The 26,435-nt window shown below is 39.9% G+C and overlaps 2 protein-coding genes across 9 annotated transcripts in view; one reads left to right on the forward strand and one right to left on the reverse strand.

The window, feature by feature from the left end:
* LOC124145673 (protein FAM193A-like) overlaps nucleotides 1-20,592 on the forward strand; it is a 33,667-nt gene extending 13,075 nt beyond the window's left edge. The window contains exons 5-20 of one of the 5 annotated variants that reach the window (XM_046515541.2): nucleotides 874-1,010; nucleotides 2,047-2,193; nucleotides 3,088-3,298; nucleotides 3,993-4,114; nucleotides 5,254-5,398; nucleotides 6,675-6,793; nucleotides 8,942-9,037; nucleotides 9,627-9,848; nucleotides 10,518-10,842; nucleotides 11,715-12,887; nucleotides 14,521-14,592; nucleotides 14,914-15,123; nucleotides 15,870-16,874; nucleotides 17,407-17,467; nucleotides 17,924-18,008; nucleotides 19,314-20,592. In XM_046515541.2, the coding sequence (XP_046371497.2) occupies nucleotides 874-1,010; nucleotides 2,047-2,193; nucleotides 3,088-3,298; nucleotides 3,993-4,114; nucleotides 5,254-5,398; nucleotides 6,675-6,793; nucleotides 8,942-9,037; nucleotides 9,627-9,848; nucleotides 10,518-10,842; nucleotides 11,715-12,887; nucleotides 14,521-14,592; nucleotides 14,914-15,123; nucleotides 15,870-16,874; nucleotides 17,407-17,467; nucleotides 17,924-18,008; nucleotides 19,314-19,419 (4,236 nt within the window). In that variant the 3' untranslated portion in view covers nucleotides 19,420-20,592. Of the gene's footprint in view, nucleotides 1-873; nucleotides 1,011-2,046; nucleotides 2,194-3,087; nucleotides 3,299-3,992; nucleotides 4,115-5,250; nucleotides 5,399-6,674; nucleotides 6,794-8,941; nucleotides 9,038-9,626; nucleotides 9,849-10,517; nucleotides 10,843-11,714; nucleotides 12,888-14,520; nucleotides 14,593-14,913; nucleotides 15,124-15,869; nucleotides 16,875-17,406; nucleotides 17,468-17,923; nucleotides 18,009-19,313 lie in introns of all 5 variants that reach the window. The other 4 variants (XM_046515539.2, XM_046515540.2, XM_046515542.2 and 1 more) reach the window with 4 other exon arrangements.
* A 1,275-nt stretch (nucleotides 20,593-21,867) lies between these two features.
* Nucleotides 21,868-26,435, reverse strand: part of LOC124145674 (leucine-rich repeat-containing protein 27-like) — a 32,103-nt gene continuing 27,535 nt past the window's right edge. For 2 of the 4 annotated variants that reach the window (XM_046515546.2, XM_048393420.1), the window contains 4 exons: nucleotides 25,897-25,944; nucleotides 24,975-25,001; nucleotides 23,421-23,483; nucleotides 22,886-23,023 (listed from right to left, as the gene is read on the reverse strand). In XM_046515546.2, coding sequence (XP_046371502.1) covers nucleotides 23,431-23,483; nucleotides 24,975-25,001; nucleotides 25,897-25,944 — 128 coding nt within the window. In that variant the 3' untranslated portion in view covers nucleotides 22,886-23,023; nucleotides 23,421-23,430. Of the gene's footprint in view, nucleotides 23,024-23,420; nucleotides 23,484-24,974; nucleotides 25,002-25,896; nucleotides 25,945-26,435 lie in introns of all 4 variants that reach the window. The other 2 variants (XM_046515545.2, XM_046515547.2) reach the window with 1 other exon arrangement.

The raw sequence follows: 26,435 nt of genomic DNA on the forward strand, positions 1-26,435 counted from the left end.
AGTTTGTTTTAAGCATATATACAGCATATATGCAGCATATATGCCACAAATGGCCGGGACTAAGAAAGTTTGTTATATCGGTAAGTTCATTATAAACGTGTTCGTTATAAACGTAGTTTACTGTATGTCCCAATTCACACTTTTAGTTTTGATCCCCTTGCCAAGTCATGCCAAAAGATGGTACTTGTTGACTGCCTGACACAGTCAAAATAAGGTGTCTGAGTTGAGTATTTATGTTAAACTGCAGTATGGTATGTTAGTGGGCTAAAGCCTAAACTGGCATAAGTCCGTACGGGAACAATCAGCCACATGCACATATGCATGCATGTCGCTATGTATATATGTGTGCCATTTCACAAAACCTCTTACTTTTAGTAGAGACCCATGAAGATTCCGGGGTAGAAAACGTCTTCAGCAACCCATTCTTGCCATAAAAGGTGGTTATGCTGGTTGTAAAGCCGACTAATGGGATTGGGTGGTCAGGCTCGCTGACTTGGTTGATGCGTATCATCGATCCCAATTGCGTGGATCGATGCTCATGATATTAATCACTGGATTGTCTGGTCCAGACTCGATTATTTACAGACCGCCGTCATTTTGCTGGAATATTGCTGAGTGCGGCATGAAACAACAAACCAACCAACCAATCTTACTTTTAGTTCCATTCTGAAAATCCTCTGGCAGGCACACGCTAGATCTAAGTTGTGAATACTGTTGTGGACCATTAAGGCTTTTCACAGACGGAAGTGCTTTGATTAAACTCTTCATAGACTTACATCAGATGCGATACTAACAATAGCAGGATAAAGTATGATACACATCTTGCAAATCATGACGATGTAGTTGCAGCTACTCATGGAAGTGTTGTTACAGGAGCAGGAGCTACACCTAGACACATCCAGCCTCCCCTTCCTCCCTGAGGTCAGTCTCGGGGGAGCCTCTGAACCTACAACACCCAACGGCACACTCTGCACGTGTGAGGCCTGCACAGAAAGGAGGTATCATGACTGGTTAAGTTCATTCTTTTTCTCCTCTCAAGCTTGCATGGTTTGCTGGCATTGTACATCAGCATGCTTGGGGGGCTGTAGCTTTGAGGAAATTGTATCATGTAGGTATGTGTACATCTGTATAGCCATGTGCAAATTTGTAATAATGTGCATATTTGTAATGTGCAAAATAACACCCAAAAGCATGCATTATTACCCCAGCCCGCATGCCCTCAATTATCTTCTCAGCTTCTTGGGGAGTACACAACCTAAGCAGCTTGTGAGGTGCTAGAAGCTTAACAGTCACATTACCATCTCATCCTACTGGGTACCAATTCAAACAAAGTCACTTGGGTAAGAAGACACCACATGTGTTACATGTGCTTTAATGTGGGGCAGGAGTCAAGCTGCCAAACTACTCCATGGCCAACATTGCTTTACTTCATCTGATTTGTGACACAGGACCATGTGCCACCACACCTTTGTACAATATGAACGCTGACATTGAATGAGAAGCTGCATGTGAAAACAAGCATTGTTGTGGACTGAAAAATCAACAAATTGTTGCAACAGAAAAGACTTTGGATGTTTGTTTACTGAAGCACACAAATTTTAATATTTGGAATAAAATCTGTGAGAACCACTAAAAACAGATCTGATGGTCACAATGGCGTGGATGACCGACCCTAACCTGTCTCCTGTCTGAATGTTGTGTGATTGTAACCTGACATCCAAAACCTGTTTGTCAAGGCTGATGTAATATAGCTTTGATATTGCTGACTACAAAATGACTCCCATTTACTAAGGCTCATGCTCCATTTGTTTTGTTTTTTCATAATCTTCATGCTTTCAGATAGTTCTGAAATATAAGTAACATTCGACTTGAAACTATTTATTGTTTGATATTACGTAGTATGGTGTTGGCATTATTGGTGTACTTATTTGCTAATGTTGATGTTGGATTGAATTTCAGAAATTTCATTCATGTTGAAAGAAATTAAGAACTACTTCTATACCTTGTTTTTTTGTACTTCTCCAGCAAGTAAACTTTGTGTTTTAGGCAAATTGAGGCCGAGCATGAACGAGAGACACAGGAGCTGCAGAAGTGTTGGACTGACCTCCGAACTATTGTCCGAACACTGTATGGTGCTGATGACCCAGCATTGTCAGAGGAGGATGGGGTTAAAATAAAAGATCTTGTGTGCAGGTATGGAGCACTAGTGATAAGCATTAGTAGCATAGCTTGGAACAGTTGGATATGCTGTAGAAGACAATGGCATACTTCAGATGGCTTCAATAGTTAACCAAGTTTTGGTCCATTCTTCCTTGATACAGATCAATAAATGTTTAAGCACTGAAACCTACTTGATTGACCTAATCCAGATGACAACCCATGACTGATTTACAAAAATATCTAAATTTTCAAGTAATCATGACTCTTTCAGGTTCAATCGGACTATTTTTATGGATACACAGACATTTCTGTTTTTGTTTTCGTTTAAGCCTTTGTTTCACTGCCAGTTCAGGATTATTTTCTGTAAACATGCTTTCTTTTGATATTGGAGTTATTCTTTGCATGAACAGGCAGAGTTACTTCCCTTCCCCTATCGAGCTGTGTAGGAGTCTTTCAGAAATTTGTTTAGTTGTTGATGGGATAGTCTGTTGACAATTTAATTTGTTATAACTTTTATGTGTTCAAAATGCACTTTGTGCATGTTTACGTATATTCATATTGGATCTAATTGCTGAATATTGCAAGATTGCTGATGTGGTAAGCCCTGATCACTCCCTTACTCATTCACTCACTCAGAAGCTAAAATGAAGTGTGTTACGCACAGTCTGATGAGTCTTTTTGGGACGCTCTAAGGACAATGTTATTCAAATGACTCGGCTATTATTCATGATATCAGCAGTTTGTTGTTGAACGCCCCGCTCTGCATTATTCCAACTATGTGACAGTGGTCTGTAAATAGTCGAGTTTCGACCATACAGCCTTTATGGCTGCATTCTCCTGTATTTATGGTGCAACTGGATATGAATATTCTTCATTTATCGATGTGTATTTTACAAAACTTATTGTTTTGTTTGAACCGTTTTCCAGACTTTGCAGTCGAGATCCTCATCAATTGTTTCTTCGGCTGGAATCTCAAGTACGGGAATTTGTCATTGAAAAGAAAGTTCGTCTCCTCAAGCAGTTAAACTGTGGTTACAAGTCTCCTCCACAAGCGAAGGAGTTCATCTCACTGCTTCTTGATGAATACAACCAGCTGTGTCTGGCATCCAGACTGACGGCCGAATACCTCACTGACCTTGTGAGTACCTTGAGTACCTTGTGAGGAATGTCTTTGCATTTCTGTTTTCCTTGAAGTGTAATTTTTGTTGTTGTTATTTTCCTTGTATCAGTATGACAAGGAGATACAATTTCAGATTTAAAAAATGAATTGAAATAATTTAGTTATGGTACTCTTCAGATAATAGTTTGAAGAAAATTCAAAAAAATTCAACATGATCAACAATCATAAGTCTGTTTCTTCTTGCTTTTGTTTCTGCATAATAGAAGGCACACTCATCCATAAGAAACCAACTTGTCTACCTGAAATACCTCAACAAAGCTGACTCACACTCCATCATTATCATGTTTGATTTGTTTGTGTTTTGTTCAACGCTGCACTCAACAATATTACAGCTATATGACAGCAGTTTATAAATAATTGAGTCTGGACAAGGTAACCCAGTGATTAATATTATATGCAACGATCCACACCATCTGGGTACGATAACACACAATCAACCAAGTCACCAAGCCTGACCACCCGATCCAGTTAGTCGCCTCTACCGGTCAGCATAGGTTAGGACCTATTCTAACCCGGAATCGCTACATGGCATTTGCGTTGGAGAACTAAAATGATTCATAGCTATTTTAAGACCCTTATGTCACGAGCATATATTGGTTTGTATACAGGACAATGTGTAAAACAGCAGTAACTGACTTCTTCTTGTTTACAGAAGGAGCACATCAAGAAGTTCAATGTGACGTGGGAACTCCACAACAAGCACCTGTTCCAGTCTATTGTCTATACTGATCCGGCCATACACAACAGTCTGCATCTTGTCATTGATCAGCTGAGGTAAGCCTTCGCCTTTATATTTAGCTGCTAATCCTTAGCATAAGTCGAGTAAAGTTCTGTTCGGTCTAGTAAGCTCAATGTTGATATAACAGTGAAATGTAGTAGACATTTGTGTTTGTCCGGACCATATCTCTAAAACTAATAGTTATTTATATTATCTGTAGTTAAACAGCATGTGTATAAAATCTGGCTAGGAAAGAGTCTCAGTCATACACAAAGACCAGGTTGTCAAATAGTGCCTTTTGCTATTTAGGATTTTATTATTATTTTTTCCATTTTCAAGGCAGCAAGTTTGACTTTGACTCTGTTCATTGGTGTGACCCTGACATCATGGACATAGAAATACAAACTTTAAAATAATAAATTTAATGATATATTTTGATAGATCAACAACTGTTCTTGTACTCAGACAGATTAGATAGAAATTCTCTCATAAAGTTGAAGGTGGGGGTGGGGACGGGGGTTGTCATCTTCTGATGACTCTAGTTTTAAGAACCAAATCAATGAATATTTCTGTAGAAACTTTTAAGTTCTGGACACAATATGACATAATTGATTGTTATTGCGCATTTTGCTGGGAAGTGTTTCTTTATTATTAATGTAGTCTGAATGGAGAGATTGCGTATATCATTATCCACTTGTATTTGTACAGTTGTCATGCGGGGAGGTCGGGTAGCCTAGTGGTTAAAGAGTTCGCTTGTCACGCCGAAAACCGGGTTCGATTCCCGACATGGGTACAATGTGTGAAGCCCATTTCTGGTGTACCCCGCCGTGATATTGCTGGAATATTGCTAAAAGCGGCATAAAACCATACTCACTCACTACAGTTGTCATGCCATTTAGTGCTTGGTTATCTCCCTTTGTATTCAAATGGATGGCAGTGGTTACGTCAGTGAGCAGCCCCATAGAAATAGGGCTGTTAGGTTTCCTAGATCCAACCCAAACCATGATGTGTTTGTGTTCACAAGGTGTTGCAATAACACATGAAGCAATGACATAAATGGTTTTTATTGGTTTCTTACGGTGAAAAACTGATTGCTCCAGCTCGCACTTATGCAGTTATTTTCTTAGAAAGGGTAAGATGTTTGGCTTTGCTGGTTCATCAAACAGATATTTACTGTCATATTTATCCACAGAAGAGGTGCTGCATCCAAGGAGTCGTACAACGAGGACACATACCCCAACTTGTTGCATCGGTTCCTGAAATTCCAAGATGAAATGTCTGTGATATTGGTGGTGTGGCGGGACTGCCAGCAACTCATAGAAGCATACAATGAGGAGCAGGTGAGTGTTGTCTTGAACCGCCACTGAGTCCCTGAGATTGCCAACAGGATATTATGAGAGTGATGATCAGGGTTAGAAACTAACAGTTTTTGTCCACTAGTCCTTATAATGATAACATATACCATTGGGCAGTTTGGTAAGGACTACAGGACTAGTGCCAATTTATAACGCTGATGATAAGGCGTGTCACAGATCAGAACATATCGTGATGCGTGAGTGATGGTATTATAAAAATTGCGAAACTCAGTTATGACGTTTTTGCATGAACTTCTTGCTGTTCCATGTTAATATGATACAATGTGTATGATGATGCTCATTGGTGTTACTTTTGCATGCAGTTCTCCATGATCCATGACCCAGCTGACAATATGTTGTCACTATCAAAAACCTTGTGTTTCACTTCCATGACTGGTTTATTTTGATATTTTCTAATAGTTTTTATGAAAACAGTATACACATTTTGTTTCATAAAACTTGGTGGTAAAGAAAAGTTAAACAGTTATTTAGTGAAGTTATTGCAGATCGTATTATGTATCACTTTTGAAATATTAAACACAATTAAGACATGAATGGATACTTGTGAAGTGAGTCTCGTGTGAGGTATCATAAGGATAAGTTTTGGATTCATCAGTGCAGTGCTGAGTCTCCAGTAATGCCTATGCTGACAGTGATTGATCTCGGATTAACCCTTTGAGGTCTTATCAAGTTGAAATTTTCATTATGTTTACGAGAAATTCAAGAAAATTATTTACGATTATAATATTTTGTCACCTGTTCGTCAAGTTCGTGGGACATTTCTGAATTTTAGTTCCCCAATGAAACTTTCAGTGTCAGGGTGACTGACCTCTTTTGTTCATGCAGTTTTTTAAATGGTCAAATTTCATAACTCTCTGTTGGAATTCAGTAAGAGCAATTCAGACCTGTTTTTCCTGTTTTAACATTTTTTGCCCTATTTTGTTACCAAAGAAGTGCAAATTCATCTTAAGAAAGACCTAAATATATATTCAGAGTAATTGTGTTTATTTCATTTTGATAAAAACAAAACAGCAGCTGGAAAATAATTAAGCGCAACACTCTGTGAGCAAAGTCATTTGATGTGTCCTTGGGTGACTGCCCAAGTATGCGTAAAACTTTGTAGTTAGAAGTTAGAATCCACATTTTCAAGAGGCCGCTATGACTGTTTAGTTCCTGTGGTATGTTAACTTAGTATCTTGCTGACTGAAATGAGTTACAAGTTAGGTGTTGAAGTCACCATGTGATTGTTGCTGTGTTGCAGACCGCACTGAAGGTAAAGCAGAAGTGGCTGAAGGAAGACTGGGAGTTCTTCAAGGCCCAGAGAAAACTCCTGGAGCAGCAGGTGCTCAAGAAACAACCCAAAGACAGACTCTCGCATAGGTGAGCAGCACAGATACACTCTATGTACTTGAAGTAATTAAACATACTTTATGCAGGCATAGCTGAACAAGATGTGTTCTGATTATTTGCCAACTCTTATTTGTCGTTGATGCTTTGAATTGTATTTAGCGCAGATTGTCAGAGCTCCAGATAAGCTGCGTATCTGCGTAAAATACGCATCAGAAATGCAGAAATACGCAGTGAAATAAAATTCAAGCGTATCCAATACGCAACGAACATTACAGATACGCTACAAAAATAAAACTTGTGCGTATCATCAAAATGTTGTGAAGTAACCCTGCTTATACAATTAGCAAATCAGCAACTTATTTTGAAATTATATACGGACATTTCGTCAACCTTGCCGAACTCCACGATGACAGTTACATCATGATCATTTGCCATCACACTTTCTTGTGGAATTATAGCGGTATTTTTTAGACCTATAAAGCTCTCGAACCCACACGACACCAGTTTGCAGGGACTAGATGAATAGTGTTTTTAAATATTTAACTTAAATACCCACATGTGCATGATGTGTAAAAACTAGTAGGTAATAGAAATTTGAATACCCAGATAGAATTACTGATACCCAATGATTATAAAATGCATGGGTAAAATATCCACAACACCAAAAGCTTATCTGGAGCTCTGGATTGTGCAGAAAGCTAGTCAGACCCGCAATGAAAATTTCAGTGTACAATATTTTTATTATTCCCCCCAACATATAATGCGGGGGTATATAGTCAATGCCTCGTATGTCTGTAATCATTTCGTTTCTGGAGCACAACTTGGAAACCGTTCAATATGTTTCTACAAAAATTGGCAGATATATCAAACAGATCCTGAAGTGGTGCCTTTTGCTATTTACGTTGTTTTTTTTGGTCATTTTTATTTTTCTCAATTTTCATGGAGACAATTTGTACTTAGTCACAAAAGAGGGTGGATTTCGTTTCATGATCACAACTAAAAAAACGTTTAATATGTTTCAACAAAACATGGCAGATATAAAAAGCAGATCCTGAAGTGCCCTTTTGCTATTTCTGGATTTGGGGTATTTATATTTCTTTTAATTTCCAAGTTGGGTGGGCTGGGTTTTTTCTATTTTACACAGTTCAGGAAGTTTCCAATGTACTTTTGATAATGAGATGAGATTAGCAATTAGTCCTGATAAGTATAAATGATATTTTTACTCAATAAAATACATATTAGTCGGAATCGAGAAATCCAGCTTAATGTATGCAGAGTCTGTCACACTTACGACAGTTATGTTTACTATGAAAACAACAGTGAATGAATTCCAGAAAGTCCTTACGATTTATTCAGAAATGCATTGGAATGATCAGAAGTGATGTCTTTCCATTTGAGCTGTTGGACTCTATGTAAAAACACATCTATGATCTTGGCTATGACTTTCATACACCCTCTGGTTCAATGAAAATGTTCCCATTTTGGAACTGAAAGAGGGGACTTCCTAGGGGTGACTATTGAGGCATTTTTGACTATTGCGATACTATTGCGATAGTTTTCACTTGCAATTATAGCAGGCTTTGGCAGCATATATTTCAGCATTTTGACTGACACCATCAAAATAATTATAACTTTCTGATACTATTTGTACAGAAAACAAGAAATGAGAAGAAAACAAGTTCAAATTGACCTCTCAAAAACATTTTAATACAAAATATCACTTCATGTAACTGGTAAAGTCTTAGGTTACTGCAGTGTTTTAGCACCAATGTGAATGAACGTGATTGAATGACTAGTATTTGACTATACAAACTGTCAAACTCTTTAATTGTCACATTGGCATTCACTGAATGACTAAATGCGATTCAACATATCAATAAGGAAACAAAGTTGACAAAAACTGACATGTGGCGTCCGCCATCGTGTCAATGTTGCCTAGCGACGAGTAGCTAAGGGACGTAAGCAATCGCAATCAATCGATAGTTTGATGTATCGTTACACCACTAGGACTTCCCCCTTATTAATTTTTTTTAGCCAAATCTCTGAATACTTGCCTGATAAAAAAAACTAATGAACTTCAAATTCAAAGCAGAACAACAACTCTAATGAAACTAATATTTCCTTAGTCATGGCAGAATATTTTATTGAGTATATTTTTTATTTGTGACTTTTTTGCAGTATGGAGGTGCAGTTTACAGAAACAATGAGGAATATGTTGACTGGCACTAAACCAGCACATGAAGAGTGTTTTTGTCCTCGATGTAACAGAAAAAGGTAATTAGTAATTACTTGAAACAAAACTTGCTGATAATGAGGGTACATCTCCACAAAGAAATCTTGGAGAAACAAGCGTGTGTTAAAAAGTGGGGTGAAAACAGTTTGCAGTGTGGTTCATAATCATGTGTAGTGAATGTGCTGTATTGATACAAATGATGATTAAGGTGTGAATTTAGTAAATTCTACATTCATTTCTACATTATTGAGATGTTCCTAAAATGGCACAGGTGTCCCAGTAGTCTAAGGTGCTGCAATTCCTTGGGAAGAGTTGTGTCCCTTGGGCACTCCAGAAACTCTTCACCCTGTTTATGTTCCTGGGTTTGATGTCACCATACCTGTGCTTGTGGGTTTCACCAGAGGAAAAGCCTGTGAAATCTGTATCACTTCAGGCTTTCCTCCCACATTAATCTGACACAAAGTGATGTAAGTGGAATACTCTATCACTAAGTCACTTCAGGCTTCCACACAAAACTGACACTGTTATTTAACCTAAGTAATGCTCTACTCACTCCCTAACAAAGTAGCTATGCTGAACTCTCTCACGGTTTGTATTTTGTGTATGATGTGTTCTTCATCTTACTTTCAGATGTACCTGTGATGAATGTACAATTACCCACATGATCACATGTGGTATCATCAATCCCGATGCCTTGGAGAACAACAACCACACCCACACCTTCAACTTCCCACACGACCCGAGTCGCTACGTCATAGACGTGGACCCGCCCTCCATGTCCAGCACCTCTTCCAGTAGCGGCTCATCCAGTCCCATCATGGTGGAGAGGAACAGGCTCACGCTTCCGTTTGAGTAAGTAATTCTTGGCCTGGTTTGTCCTTGAAGGACACGCGCGAAGATCTTGGTTAGAATAGGTCTTCAACAACCCATGCTTGTTGTAAGAGGCAACTAACAGGATCCGGTGGTCAGACTTACTGATGCACATGATTGATGCGCATGATATCAACCACCGGATTGTCTGGTCCAGATATTTACATACTGCCATCATATAGCTGGAATATTGCCGAGTGTAACGTTAAACAACAAACAAACCATCAAACAAACAAACCTTGTGAAGAAGTTGCCATTTGAATGTTGTTTAATGCTGCATCATGGTATTCTGTTAATAATCGTGGAGCCAGGTAGATGATCAATGATCCATGTCAAAGATATGTGAAGCTCAAGTGAATTGGTCCTCGGCAACCTGTGCTTGATGTAAGAGGTGACCAAATGTATCGGGTTTTCTGGCCTGGTGACTTGGTTGATTGTGTGTCAGTGTGACTTACATTGGTCGTTGCTTGCAATATCAATTACTTGATTGTGTGGTCAAGTCTTGATTATTTGGAAGCTGCTGTCATATGGCTGGAATAGTGCAGCATTGAACGACAAACAAAATCCTTCAAGTGTGACGTGGTGGTTAAGTTTTCGTCACCATTATTTCCTGGTTTTTTTATTGCTATAATTTATATTGTATAATTTAAGAAATGAGGAAAATGAAGACATCCCTGAGGAGATAGATAGCCAGTCTGAGGATGAGGAAGACGATGGGGATGAAGATGAAGACGATGAAGATGACGAGGACGAAGATGATGAAGATGATGTTGAGGATGATGAAGTAGAAGGAGCTGAAGGAAGTCAGGAAAGCAGCAGTGCAGGCGATGGTGGCAGCGGAGGGAGTCCCACGGACATGGACCTGGGGGACAAACGCATGCAGGCCTGGGTGGAGACGGAGGCGCTGAAGCTGATGGAGAAGACTGATACATGTGACTGTCACCACTGTGTTACACAGACACAGGCGGAACAGTTGGTATGTTCAGTGCTCTTTTCTTGCATGATGCAGTGTTTGAAATTAAAGAATGAGAGTCAGGGGGTCCTTTTATAACCCAAATGTTTTATGGTGTCCTGAGATTTAAGTACCATAAGAGACCCCAGGACGTCCCTTAGTTTCGAACACTGTAATAAGTAGGATTTATCTGCACAATGAGACCTTGTGGCATCAAAGCAATCTTTCCCTGTATTAGCTTGTTTAAAATTTATTAAAGAATTGAAAAGATAAATCTTGTCAGAACTGCTTTCAGAAAAAAAATGAGTGTGAAGATTGTTTTCATTTTTCTATAGAAATTAAGTGATTGAGGGGGATGGGGGTTACATGTGAAGTTTTTCTTGTATTATCCCTGGTAGTGTGAGTGTGCTCTGGTACACTACAGGGAGCCAACCATGGTTCTGTCTTAATATTCCAGGCATGCACTCACTCATTGAAACTCCATGGCATCTTGTAGGAGTTTGCAAACAAATATCTCATGTCCAAATGGGGGCACTGGTGCGCGACGTGATTCGCTGTACAGAGTTGCATTCCTTGGGCACGCCAGAAACCGATGATTGTGGGTTCGAATCCCTGTTCACCCCGATTATGTTTCTAGGTTGGTCAGCACCATACCTGTGCTTGTGGATTTCATCGTAGTGGTAAACGTTTGAGACCTGCATGTCTTCGGGCTTTCCTCCCACATTAAGCTGACACGCCGTGATATAACTGAAATACTGTTAAAAGCGGCGTTAAACCCAACTCACTCACTCATGCCCAGACATTAGCTTGGCATAATCATGTGTACAATAGTACACTAGCTAGACCAGGGACAAACATTTGCCATACATATTGACAGTTGTGTGTTTTACTTGCAGCAAAAGGTAGAGGACAACCAGTGTCAGTGCCATGTGTGTCTCCAGCAACAAGGCCAGACTGTTTCCACCTCCCTTCCTCAGCATGTGCCCATCACGCCCCGCCCAGCTGACCTTCACATCTACCCTCACATCCACGGCTCGCCGGGCCTACACAGCCTGCAAGCCCGGAACATGCGGTCTATCTTACCACCTCAGCTCTATGACCTCCATGGGCCGCTCCGGCAGGCCAAACTCCCTGTCAAACTAGATTTTGACAACCCTGAGAACATTCAGGATCATTTATACCATGCGTATGGTGACTGGGATAATACACCGTACGACCCTCGAGTGGTGATAGGTGGTTACCGGTACGGAGGAGGGCTTGGTTCTGATCTTCTTCCTCCGCCACCTCTCACAACCAATTCTCCTTACCCTCCCGAGCCCCTTTCAAGTGTGTCACAGACGGCCACAACTACCACAACCTGTACAACCACTAGTGCTTTAAATAACCATCTTGCGAATGCAATTACCAAGTCGATGGACAGGTCCAATGATCATCAAGTGAAGCCAGTCCTCTCTGACAGTTGTGCCAAGTGCTCTGAACCAGTGTCGTCGCTGTCGTCGTCGCTGTCATCGTCAGGGTCTCAGCCTCATGGACCACCGTGTACGAGGCCAGCTACTTTAGGTGGCAACACCCAAGTCCAGCAGACAGGAGTTAAACAACCTCACACTCATTGTAAGAAGCATGTGAACGGAAAGACGACATCTCAGCCCAGTCATAATCATAGTTTACAAGCACATGGAGGCCTACAGGGGGTGCAGTCTGATCTGTTGAAGAACTCTCCGAGGAATAAAGACGAGCTCTCGCGACCACTGCGCAACTCCAGTCTGAACCCACATCCGTGCTCGCATGCTAATACTCGCAATGCTTCCGCTGTGCATCAGACACAAGGGGACTCTCATGCAGGTTGTTGTCCCAGCTCTGTCCCCATGGCTACGACGGTCAACAATGTGAGTGTGGGGACGTCCACTGTGTGCACAGACCCAGACTGTGATGCTCATCATGATGACAACTGTGACAGCATTGACGACAGCTGCTCCGAACAGAGTTCTTCCACCTCCACTTCCAACAACCAGAAGGAAGGCAGTAAATACTGTGATTGCTGCTACTGTGAATTCTTTGGGCATGGGAATGTAAGTATATGCCAAATTCAGTCTGAAACTTTGCCATAATTACAAAGCCTGTTTAAAAGAGCAAGTAAAGTGAAAGTGATTTTGTTCCGGATATATAAAGTCAATTAGAGAGAAAAAATATCATAATATTTGTAGAAAGTATTTAAATGTCCAAGTGAAAAGTGTTGAAATCACACTCTCCGTAATCGGATTCCAAAACAAAGCTATTTGGGGCCATGGCCTAAAGCTACCAGTGCAGCGATACGTGGCAAATGTTTTCATTGGCTGATATGGTGGCTGTGTTGTGGCTATGGCTCAGTGGCAGAATGCTTGGAAGGGGGCCGATTTGCCTGTTGTTTTTTTATCATCCGTTTTACGGTATTTCCCTGTTTCAAATTTAACTTTGGTCAACCGCTTTTGATCATATTGATTAGGTATCCTGGAAAATATTAAATTCTGCAAAGTTTCTGTGTTGACTTTACTTGCTCTTTATATATTAATAGTCTGTCACTGTATACCACTAACTTGAAGCCTGAATCTAGTAAAATGTAATTCGGTCAAGTTAGCTTAACTAATAATTGTATATTGTTGGAATCTATGAAATTAAATTTGAGAAACAAGCTTGGGCTTGGAGACTCAAAAGTTTTGGGCTCAGACTGTGTTAAGGTTCAAGTCAACTGAAAAACATTTGCATGAACTGTTCAGCGTAGTAGACTCAAGAGCTTTTTGCAAAGACTGTAAGGTTCTTGTGCAGTATTAAAAAAGTTTTATAAGGATGCTATGATGAGGATGGTGCTACTTCTATCATGCACAGTAGGCTTGTTGAAACTTCTTGTTTACTATCAACAAGATCAAGACAAAATTACAATAAAGAAATATGAGAAATACTCTACAAGACCATGCTAGATTATCTAATATATTGTATAACAATTCTATTATGCTAAATACTATGGCCCAATTCAGTAAAATAGTCACCTGTGAAGATCCTGGGAAGAATAGGTCTTCAGCAACCAGTTCTTGCTGTTAAAGGGGACTATTCTTGTCGTAAGAGGTGACTAACAAGATCGGGTGGTCAGGTTGATGCATGTCATCGTAACCCAATTGAGTCGATCGATGCATATGATGTCAATCACTGGATTGTGTGGTCCAGACTTGATTATTTACAGATTATCGTCATATAGCTGGAATATTCCTGAGTGTGGCGTTAAACAACAAACAAACAAACAAACAGTACAATAGTCGCTATTTCCTTTTTACCAGAGACTTTATAACGCATGCCTCTCTCGCAAGTGTATCTGAAGGTTTGATTGTTTCCTTGTTGACTACTTGCTTGCAAAATGGTTATTTCTTGAAAAGTGCACTTTGCAATTTTGTCATTACTGAAGTTATATTAAATGGCTTCTTTTCACTTCTCAGTATTAGCACACATGCAGCTGACAGTGTTAATTAGTGACTGTGATGTTTCGTGAGTTACAGATTAGCACCTTTTAAAACTGTTACCTATTATTCTGCATAATGATTAATGTCTGTGACTAAAACAAATCTGCTCTGAACCTGCTGAATATGTCATGTTTTATGTATTAAAAGATTGTTGACATAATTAAGGAATTTTTTTAATGATTTTCCCTTATCAATGTATATTTTCTGATTCCAGCCTCCAGTGGCCCAGACTAGTAAGAACTATGCAGAGATGAGAGAGAGACTACGGAGGCGTTTAAAACGCAAGGTGTGTAGTCTCAGATTCTGTCCACTGCTTCTCATCTCATTTTTTATTTCACAGGTCTGTTGTTGCCATGGTAACATGATAAACTGTTAGTACCCAAGAGGTGTGAATATTAAAAACAAATATAATACGTGACAATGGAAAAATAACCAGCATGAGTTGAGTGAAACGTAGTTGTCTCAACACACAGGAGTAGAGCGAATCCTGCCACTGAGTTACAAGTTCTTCACGAAGTTCACTTTAAATCAAGCTTAAACACAGCCTATTCAGTCCATAGCAAAGAAGCACAGAATATTAATAATGAGGTGGTTTATATTTACCCAGCAGACAGAAGCCAAGACCGGGGAGGATCGAGGTGGCCTGACTGAGTTGACCATGGAGAGTTCTTGTAGTCACAGCAAGCTGGCAGATCCCCTTGAAATGAAGGGGCTAGAAGAGCTACTGCGCTTCATCAACGGCACGGAAGAAAGCAAGAAAGAGGAGAAGGCTCAGAGCAGCAAGGCGGCAAAGCGGGCCCGGCGGAAACAGAGACTAGTAAGTGCAGGTTCCGTGGAATTGATAGAGATGAATTTTCAGTGCTACTGATTCTGATTGTCGGGGTCTCATTATTCCCATGAAGATCCGGGTTAGAATTGGTTTTCAGCTTATCATAAGAGGCGACTAACGGGATCGGGTGATCGGGCTTGCTGTCATGGTTGATGCATGCCATTGTATCCCAATTGAGTAGATTGAGGCTCATGATGTTAATCTCTGGATTGTCTGGTCCAGACCACAGTTATATGGATGGGATATTGCCGTGTGCAGGGTTAAACAACAAACAAACCAAAAGTACCTCATTCCACAGAAATGATCTTTGCGCTTTGACTCTTGATATTGTCTAGGAGTTAGGAGAGTCGTTGTGCTAAGGTCACTTTGTGAAGTCTGTTAGTGAGTAGTATTCTGTGGGACACTGATGCATCATAGGTTCCCAGTTCTCTTCAGTTGAGTAAAAATTTCTTAAATGAGGATTTATGAGCATGAATCATTGGTCATGTTGTCAACAAATGGTTTGTTTTGACACAAGAGTTAAATTATTTATAGGTTGCTGTGATAAGGCTGGACTGTGACATAATATATTCATTCTCTTTGCTGTCACATTTTTGTTGGGTTTACAAGTTTACCTCATGGAGAGAAGAGAGTTCATATATCATGCTTGAAATGTTGTACTTGATATTCAAATGATTATGGTTAAATTTGAAATTGAAATGATTATGTATTTATTTTATTATTCATTTATCAAGGCTGAAGAGAAAGCACGAGAAGAAGATCGTCGGCAAATGGAGGAGGAGGAGAAGAAGAAGAAAATAAAAGAGGAAAAAAAGAAGAAAGAAGGGCTTTTAAGACATCTTGAAGAGAGGTTTTCATCATCCTCGGAATTTGAGTCAAGTACAGGCTCACTGAAGAAGAAGAAGGGGAAGCACAAGGAAAAGTCTGAGACCATCCTCTCTGCTCCTCTCCCAACCTCTGTACCTCCCACTCAACTGAGTTGTCGAAGTGTTCCCAGACCCATCGAAAGTGCCAAGCCAGCTAAGGTGGAAACAATTGTAGAACGAAAACAAGAAGTCATAAAAGGCCGAGATAACACGCCATCTCCCAAACAGGTCCTGAAAACCTCAGGTTCAGGAAGTGCCCCTACCACTCCTACAAAAGACTTAAGACAGCAAGCCATGACAGACAAGTCTCATACAATGACTCCAGACAGACAGAGACGAGCAAAGACAGCTCAGAGGATAACACCATCCAATGACACAGCTGTGTCATATCAGCCCAAACCAAACACTACTCTACAGCCAACTCCAACAATATTGTCCAAACAGCCTGCCCAGCCAGCCAAACAGACAGCTCAGCAGAAACCCCTACAGAACAATGTTCCGAAGACTACCAACAATACTCGTAAAGCAATTCCTCCCCAGCCTTCCCCCATACAGAATCATGTGGACTCCCAGCCAGAGGTGGACTTGTCAAAGAAGGGTAAGAAGAAAGTTGTTACTCCGTTAGTGCAGCCAACAGCCAGTCAACCGCTTCCCAAGTCTACCCACAAGCAGAATGGCTCAATCCTCAACAGTGTGCAGATTGTGCAAGCACCGTCGCACAGCAATGGGAAATTTGTGGATGTAACCATGGGAAAGGACGCAAAAATCACTTCCAATGGCGTTGTATCGAAAGGCAATGGTGAGCTGCTCATAAGACCAGGCAAGAACCACAAGCTTGCTGATAAGAAGCAGGAAACTGGCGCTCCAGAACAGGTACACCATAAATTGCTTGTACTGACACAGTAATATCATGATTCTAAGGCTTAAAAAATAATAAAAAGAATTGGTTCTCAGGCAATGGCCTTTGAAAATATAGTGCAGGTGGGCGGGCAGACGGTGTGTTTCTTTGGGGGTGGCTGGAAATAGAAATGAAACATGCGGTCTACTTCATGATGATGTGGGTAGTGCCTGAGAACCAAGACTATTATTTTGTGGGGCTTAGGACATGTAGGAGTATAGGTCCCTTGTACTGTTTGCTTGTTGTCGGAGCTGATGCTGTGATTGTGTGGCTCTGCCTCCTTGTTGTGCCTCCACACTGTTACATGGCTCACTGCTTAGATCTTCATCAAGGGTGTAAATCTTTTTGACAAAATCAAGACATGCTTGATTGGTAATGTTAGCAGATTATCAGATAACGCCCAACATTGTACTGAGTAACAGAGTTTCAGATCAGATTAATTTGAATACTGTCCTGTCTTTGTACAACAGTGAAAATCAAGTAAATGAAATGGGTTTGTATTTGCAGAACAAAATTGGAAAAGGCAAGAAAAACAAGAAGAAGAACAAAGGAGCTGACGGCTGTGTCGGTAAGCAAAACTCATAAAATGTTGTGAAACCTTGTTATCTTAAACATGCACCAGACACAATTTTTTAAGGATCCTTTGAGAATCTTTGTTGCAAATCTGAAGACAAGGTCTTAATCAACACTTTGCATGTCTTGTACTTCGAATCATTTGGTACAGTTTCAATATTCCACAGAACCTACCAGTAAGTTACTACCTTTTACATTTTTTTCTTCTTCTGAAGTATGGACGAGATATAAGTTAGTCCATCAACTGCCTCTGCATGTCTCCTGTAGTGTTTATATTCTTTGGAGATATTGTGTCCCAAGGGTTTGATAATGTGTTTCACAATCCTACCATTCATGGAATTGAGCCTGCATTGATCAAATATTCTTGAAGGTCAGCTCATAATGTCTGCCGTAGTGTAAGACTGCACAGAGTTTTGCTGCTTGGATTGACATTGTCAATGTTTTGTTTCAGATGAAATCTTCATGCCACGATCGGAGTCTGACCTCGAAAATGGAGACATGGATGAAGTGGAGAGGGAGCTAGAGGAGTTTAAAAGGTGAGCCGTGTGGTTGGCTGGCCTTCACAGGGTGTGGTGTGGGGCAGGCGTTGTGTGGTTGGCTGGCCTTCACAGGGTTTGTTGTGTGACAGGAGCTGTGTGGAGTTAGGTGGCCTTCACGGGGTGTGGTGTGGGGCAGGCGTTGTGTGGAGTTGGCTGGCCTTCACAGGGTGTGGTGTGTGACAGGAGCTGTGTGGAGCTGGCTGGCCTTCACAGGGTGTGGTGTGTGGCAGGAGTTGTGGGGAGTTAGGTGGCAGGCGTTGTGTGGAGTTGGCTGGCCTTCACAGGGTGTGGTGTGTGGCAGGAGTTGTGGGGAGTTAGGTGGCCTTCACAGGGTATGGTGTATGACAGGAGCTGTGTGGAGCTGGCTGGCCTTCACAGGGTGTGGTGTGTGGCAGGAGTTGTGGGGAGTTAGGTGGCCTTCACAGGGTGTGGTGTGTGGCAGGAGTTGTGGGGAGTTGCGTGGCTGTCACTCGGAGGGTGTGTTGTGGGGCAGGTGTTGTGTGGAGCTGGCTGGCCTTCACAGGGTGTGGTGTGTGGCAGGAGTTGTGTGGAGTTAGCTGGCCTTCACAGGATGTGGTGTGTGGCAGGAGTTGTGGGGAGTGTGGCTGTCACTCTGAGGGTATGGTGTATGACAGGAGCTGTGGAGTTGGCTGGCCATTACTCAAGAGGCTGTGGTGTGTGGCAGGAACTGTGTGGAGTTGGCTGGCGCTCACAGGGTGTGTGGAGTTGGCTGATCATCACAGGGTGTGGTCTGTGGCAGGAACTGTGTGGAGCTTCTTTGTTAATAATGGTATCCAGGATTTAACTGGACAATAAACACTGATACTGAGAACATACACAAATATTATCTACTGCCCATCTGTTGTGATGCACAAATGTATAGCTGTTTGAATCAGTAAAACAAATTTACATGTAGCATAAATGTTAGATACAACTGACAATTTCAGACTTTCAATGTCAGATTTTCATCATTCAATCATAAAGTGTCACCTGGTAATGTAAATACTATGGGTTTCTGTGCATATAATGGACATAGTGTTTGTTCCTATAGATTTCCTAATTCAACGAGAACGTTCTAAAACTTCAGTCTGTGTCTTTAGCCACAACCATGTTGAAGTAGAAGCGTCATGATCTGTCTTGTAATGGCAGTCAATAATGGTCCTCAAAACACCACTTAGATCTAAAGATGATGAAGGTTTGGGCTTGTAGACCTAGATATGTTTTAAGGGGATGGAACCCATGATTTATTTTATGAACAATTAGGGTATGTTCTGAGTTTCATGTTGGCTATTTTTGTTGTAGATTCTGCTTTGACAGTCCACAACCTCAGAAGAAGGAAAAGCTTCAAGTAAACTTCAATCTGAAGGACATCTTCTCTAAGAAGAAATCTGGCCTTGGCTGTAGCTAAACGCCTCAGCTTTTTATGTGGAATTTGTTTCGCAGTATGGGCGCAGATTGTCAGTATTGTGGGGACTTTGCTTTAAATATGGTTTTACTTGTGTACCTCACACACCACGTCACACAATATGTGCTGTAGTAGTGCTATATCCAAGATGGCTGCTGCTCTTGTCCATGGCGACATTAACAAAGGACATTATACACTTTGTCATCTTCATTTTATTGATTTCACTTGGACATAATCCATGATGAATTTAGACTTCAACAAATGTTACTATTCCCAATGTGGCATTCCATTCCTCCATCAGCCCTCATTTGTCAATCGTCGAGGTCAGCAACATGTTTCTGTAGACAAAACCAGATATTTGGTTTGATTAAGATCATCTTTGGTTCAAGGAGGTTTGTTTTTCCTTTTTTTTTCACTGAGGAACCTTTCCTGCAGTTGTCATACTTAAGTACATGTTATAGTTGTTGAAGAGACTAGTGATATTTGGTATGTCCATTGGAATGGATTCGTGAGACGAACAGTTATCGTCTTTGATAGTGACAACTTTTACAGCTTGTGATTGGATGGAAATATATATCTATTAAATCTTACTCATGAGAACTTTCTCGTAGAGGAAGAAATGGATTTTAATGATCAAATGATGTTATGGCTCGCCTGTAATTCGAGCTGCTGTTAAATTGTTGGTTGGTTGGAAGCCAACTCTTTGTACCCAACTATGTGCAAAGCTACCAACTGCTGTAAGAAGCATGGGGACTGAACTGCGCCAGCGAGTGTCGGTCTGTCCCTCAGTCCTGTCATTGCTCATGCTGCTATGCAAGACGTTAAACCCGTGCTGGTTTAGCCACAGTATATGTGATGCAAGAAGGAGTTTTGGTTAGATTTGTTTGCAGGGCCTTGGCTGTGTATTGCATATTTATTACTTGGATGTTTTGGGGGATTATGTGGGGAGGGACGACATGGTTTTGGGTCGGGAGACACAGTCAAGCGCTATTGTTTGTAGTTTGCCTAGTTGACTTTGTGTGGCTTGTACGGGAGATTGAGTGATGCATGGAATAATCACATTTTTTTTTCATTCATGATGACGCAGGCAAAATTCTGTTTGTTGGGCTTGACTTACCCTGCTGTATTTTAGCCTGTATATTATCCCTATAAACTAAAGTTACCCTTTTTACAGAATATGGCTTTGTGTTTTCTATTATCTGTGATCAAGGGACATGGGCTTCACAAGAGAATCTGATGGCTCAATATAAATTCTACACAATATTTTACCAGAACGACATGATGAAAGATCACTCAAGCAATACGAACAGAATTTCTTAGCTGCTTGTCCCAATACATTTTTGATTACTATACTGAACAAGTTTTTTGGGAATCATGAATAGTTTTGGGGATATTTTAATGAATGTGTGTGCTCAGTCTTCATTTAAAAAAAGGATCCCCAAATATATTCATGATCCCTCACTGTCTTTGTTGAGTATTTTATCTACAAGGCTTCAACTTAGAAGTTTGGGGCATAAATTTGATACCTCTAACTCAGCTTAAATGTCAACAACACATGACACTTAAAGCATATCAGCAGATGTTCCAATTATGTTTTTCATAAATACTGAGGAACAGACTAAAGATTGGAAATAAAATATATCATAACATACATGCCAAAGTTAAACTTCCTCAGTCTGGTAAGGTCAAATCAAAGGCAAGATTTGCTGAGTGCACTAAATCACATATAAACGAACAATTTTCCAGAAGAAAATTCCTCTAATTCAGATACCCTGCATCTACCCAAGGCAAGGGAGTTCACTGACTGTAAAGCCTCAGGAAGATGGATACCCTGTGTCTTCCTTTGGGAATGTGAAGCGACCCTTGCAATAAGTCATCTGGTACTGAAACCAATTGTAAATGTGAATGACGTCAGATCCTGCTGAGGTTGCATTTGTTCAACATGTTTTCCGTATCTGATTTGAACACCAGAAAGGTTTTTCTTGTATGCAACCAATTAAGAAGGTGTCACAGGAAGTTTTGGTGCAGAGTATATACACATAAGCATGAATTAACCCACTGTTTAGGATATGAGCATACATTACAAAATGACTGGTTGGATCTGATAAATAATATTGTTCATTTCAACAACACTAAAAAGTATCAACACCACGAAACGGAGCGTCACATTATGCAGTGAAAAACACTTTTTGTTGACCACTAACTCTGCAGTCAGTGTCTGGATGACATTCGTGAGGCGTCTCAAGCTGCTACTTTCTGATTTTCAAAATTGGGATCCTCTGCAATGATGCTGCCATTATTTTTCGGCTTTGGATTTTGAATCAGGTGGTGTATATCATATGACACTAAAGAAATCTTAACTTGATTGACACGCTTGATAAGGGTTGCCTGAGGTGTTAATTATGACCCCAAAGAGAGAAGATTGTTTCAGGGTAAAACATTTTATTCAAATTTTACACAGTATTTGCAATAAAGAACAGTAAAAGGTTTTCATGAAGAAGATCATATGTACAGCTGACTAGAAACTAGATACACGAATCTTAAATGAAGTGACTTCATGATTTTGGTTCTTGTTGAAGGCACAGGTGGTTCAAATTTTGCTTTTGCATAATAATGTACTGGTAAACAATTAAAATATCTTTAGCACTGAAACTTGTGGCAGTGGATGCAACTTTCTATTGTAATACTACAAAAAGTAAAGCTGAAATTAAACTATTCAAATGGAAACATGTTCATGCAAGTTTCATTATTTTATGGTGAAAGCTCTACAGTTAATATACTCCCCAAATTCAGTCAGAAAATATGCTATCAGTTACGAAACCATAGTTGCCAACTTTCCTAAATTACAATAAGTATCCTTTGCTGGGGGATATTGTCATCGTCGGGGAGTGGGTATGGGAATCTTGAGAGTAAAATGGTGGCATTTGAGGTCCTCTCCAAGCAAGATTCTGAAACTCAGTTGATAATTTTATTGCTTAGTTTCTATTTCTACTACAGCAACTTCCGATATGACGAGTGGAGTGTCTTGATCAGACAGATGTGACACTATAAATAGACTTCATACCCGTCTCTCTTGTCTATAAAAATTGTGTTCTTGTTTTTCCCCCCTGTAGATTGGTACATTCTTCAAATGAATTAATTTCATATTTTAGTTGCATATTCATAACAAATACCAAAAATCAGGACAGTTGGCAGCTATGCAAAACAGATTAAAGCAAGCTTTGCTAAGTCGTGACGAAACAATATTTTAAGCATTATTATAGAGAAATATATGCATTAAAAATATGTATGTTACTGGTGAAAAGTTCAAAATACTTGTCATCACAGTCATGATACCAATCGTTTGAAAAAAACCTGCATTTGGACGAAGGTTATTATATTATATTAGGATGGCAAAATAGGAGGGTACATATTCCCATGTACTAAAACAGTTCACTGATGATGTTGATGGTTCCCTTGGCATGACAATGTACAAGGCAAGAAGGCAAAGTCAGTGCTTTATCCGTGTGTTGTTAGAGAAGCTGGAGGCGATATCGGCCGTGAATGCCCGGAAACGATACTCTAGCTCCTCTCGGCGGGCCAGCAGCTCCTGATGCAGATGATCAGCCTGGGAAACACAGAGGTAATATTGTATAGCTGAAATTGCAGCAAGGAGCACAGGGTACATCATGAATATAGGTCATCCACCTGAAGGTAAGATATTGTTACAAACAACTGACACGAACGGAAACAAGGATCTGAAATAAAAGAAATGTGTGCACATTGTGACCTGAAAACTAATAATCTATCATAGATCACAATCATAAAACATATTTTCCTTTAATGCGATATTTCATATTTAATAAATAAATAGGATTAACAATCATGATTTATTGTTGCTAAGAAAGACTAATTTAAATCATAAAGAAATAATTATTCCGGTAAATACCAATCTTGCAGTATGCTCATAGAGACTCCAAAATTCAGTCTGTTCATTTAATAAATAAGACTAAACTGGCACTTACACGACAGTCTTTAGAAATCAAAAGCATCACCCCTCACAATCGAGGCAATTCCTCGGGATTGGCCTGTATAACAAACTCAGTACATAGACAAATACACCAACTTTGGTGTCGCCTCAATAAAAAATTTAAATTACATAGATATCGTTTAATAAATGCAGTATGTTTTTTATATTCTTAAGATAATTCTTCAGAAGTTTTGCTTTAAAAATCTTTGTGACGTTATCTTAAACAAACTTTGTATTGCATTTTCACTTGGTTATTGGACGTTTATAAGAGCACTTCTCTACCAAAAGCCCAAGTTTTCTACAATGGTAAACAAGGATGGGATTCCCTTCAGTTATGCAAGCAAGATAAGAGAATGGGAAGCAACATTGACACAGGGGTGTTTGCTGCAGTAGACACAGACTATCAAATAGACAGCATACTACTTATCAGCAAACATTCTACATATTGCAGGGAGTATTCAATTGATATCTGTCATCACTTGGTCCATTTACAAAACTTGGTGCAATAACTTTTTGGATTCTAATTATTTTGAAATGGTTTGAGTTCTTCAGAAAAAAGAAAGTCCTAAGGCTCTATAGCTCACCTGAATTTTGGGTTATTGTTCGAAAGGAAAGAAGACCATAATTACGAAAGAGACTATAATAGATTTCATTCTGGATCATCTTGGAGTTGTGAACAAAATCTGAACGCTACCAGGAAACAGAACTTATGGCATGTTGACAAAATACATTTACTGTCTCTTACACACTTGGTAATGGGCAAACAACACAACTTTTGTTTGATGTTTAATGCACTCAGCAATATTCCAGCTATACAACGAGTTTAAAATCGAGTCTAGACCAGACAATCCAGTGATTGATGTTGCAAACAACAATCCACACTGTCACAATGACATGCTCTCAACAAAGTCACCGAGTCTGACCACCCATTCCATCTGGTCGCCTCTTTGACCAGCAGCATACGTTGCTGGGGTTCTACTCCAACTCGGAATCCCTAACAAGGCAGCTTAGGTGCCCAAATATACAAGTATTTTCCATGATGTTGAGAGGTTTCAGGGAAGATGCGAGTATGTGACAGACAGACAGGAGGAACTGCCAACACATTGGCTCACATGGACCCTTGGTTCAGGCAAGCTAGAAATACAGGTAAAAGGGAAATCTACCATACAATCTATCACTTTGAAATGTATTAGTCAAACAGCAACTACGAACAGTATATCTATCACAACTGGTAACCACTTTGTCTAAAACAGACAACTGACTCAAAGACTCATATAGGGATGTGTCCAATTCTGCCAAGGAAGTTAACAGACATATTGGACAAGAACTAAATTCATCACGGCAGATATTAAAAGTTTGTAGAGCAGGAATACATGGAACTTTATGGATGGATGTTTATTATTTGAGGACTACTCAATGGGATGAATCTACACATTAATCCTACGGATGAGGTTTAAGCAGAGCTCCTGCACTGACACCTGGGCTGAGGGTCTATATCTAGTCTATGCATAACAAGAAATAAAAGGGCATTTGTAACAAAAAAAATTACCACTTGGAGTTCTGAGTTTTGCTAACTCTGAAAGAGAGAATGAGTTTATTATATTAATAGCATGCTACAAGATGCTGACATCAAATCCCTAAAAGCAAAACTTACCTGGGAGATCATGCACTATATGTAATTATGACATTCTACCGCTAAAGCCATTAAAACACATGGTATTGAGTATTGTTGACTATTCACTGCAAACCAATTGATTATGTGTCGAATATATCCAACCATGCTAATGTTTAAGATGTTTTTCAGATTCTCCCAATTCTTTGACATGTTATTCATTTATAAGTTATGGGATGAAGGTGGGGACACACATGCAAGCAAGGATTGTTAATTCTCCAGAACCCATTATTAGCTTTAGACATTCTTCAAAGGTGCCTTAAGTTCTAAATTTCAAACTCTGTTGACATGTTGAAATGGACAATTAATGGATATATTTTTAATTGTTTACGATGAACCTTTTATTATAAATCAAAATCAATATTTATTGAGGGAGAAAAAGTTCGAAGAGATTCATACAAAATCAACAACAAAATAATCAAGTTTGGACTTGAAAATCTGTATGGACGAATGTGAAAAAAATATGCTGTAATTTTTAGATTATTCAGTAAATGTGATGTGATATATCCATGCATTGATCGATCAAAAACAAAGCCATTTCAATGTGGAGCATTCAATGTCAGGGTACATGAAACATTTACATCAGAGATACGAGGAATGAAGTTTACACATTATCAATATCAGTATCAGCAATCACAACAAACAGTAAGTTCGCTAAAGTTAATGAAACTACATCTGCACTGTTGATCTCAAAGCTTTCAACAATGCTGGTATGGTCTAGTTGGGGTACTTTGTATTGGGTAAATCACACATTCCACCACCACCGGTCTGAACACGCGACACAGCCTCTAGGTCTTACCCAGCTGGATTGGAGGGAGGGTTATGCGTATCCGTAGAGGGTTATCATCTCCAACAGAAAATAGTTACTGATAACACATGACCACAGAGATGAACAAGCAGTGGCCACTCCCACCCAGGCACACGTACAGATTTCATTAATTTGTTTCTTGTTTCAATGCTGCACTCAGCAATATTCCAGCCATTGGATAGCAGCCTGTAAATAATTGAGTCTGACGAGACTACCAGTGATTGATATTGTAAGCAACGATCTATGTTATTGGGGTACGAAGATACACAATCAACCAAGTCATTGAGCTTGACAATTCGATCCATTTGAGCTTCACATATTGTACCCATGTGGAATCAAACCCTAGCTCCAGTAAGAGCTCTTGCCCCTTCCAATAAAGAATGGCACAATTCAGAAGTGTCAAAACTCTTTCGACACTTCCATACACCTCCAACATGTAGTTTTGTTTGTTTGTTGTTTAACGCCACACTCAGCCATATTCCTGCTATATGACGGCGGTCTGTAAATAATCAAATCTGGACCAGACAATC

Source organism: Haliotis rufescens, unplaced genomic scaffold (assembly GCF_023055435.1).
Source record: "Haliotis rufescens isolate VD_foot unplaced genomic scaffold, xgHalRufe1.0.p SCAF_12, whole genome shotgun sequence".
NCBI lineage: Eukaryota > Metazoa > Mollusca > Gastropoda > Lepetellida > Haliotidae > Haliotis > Haliotis rufescens.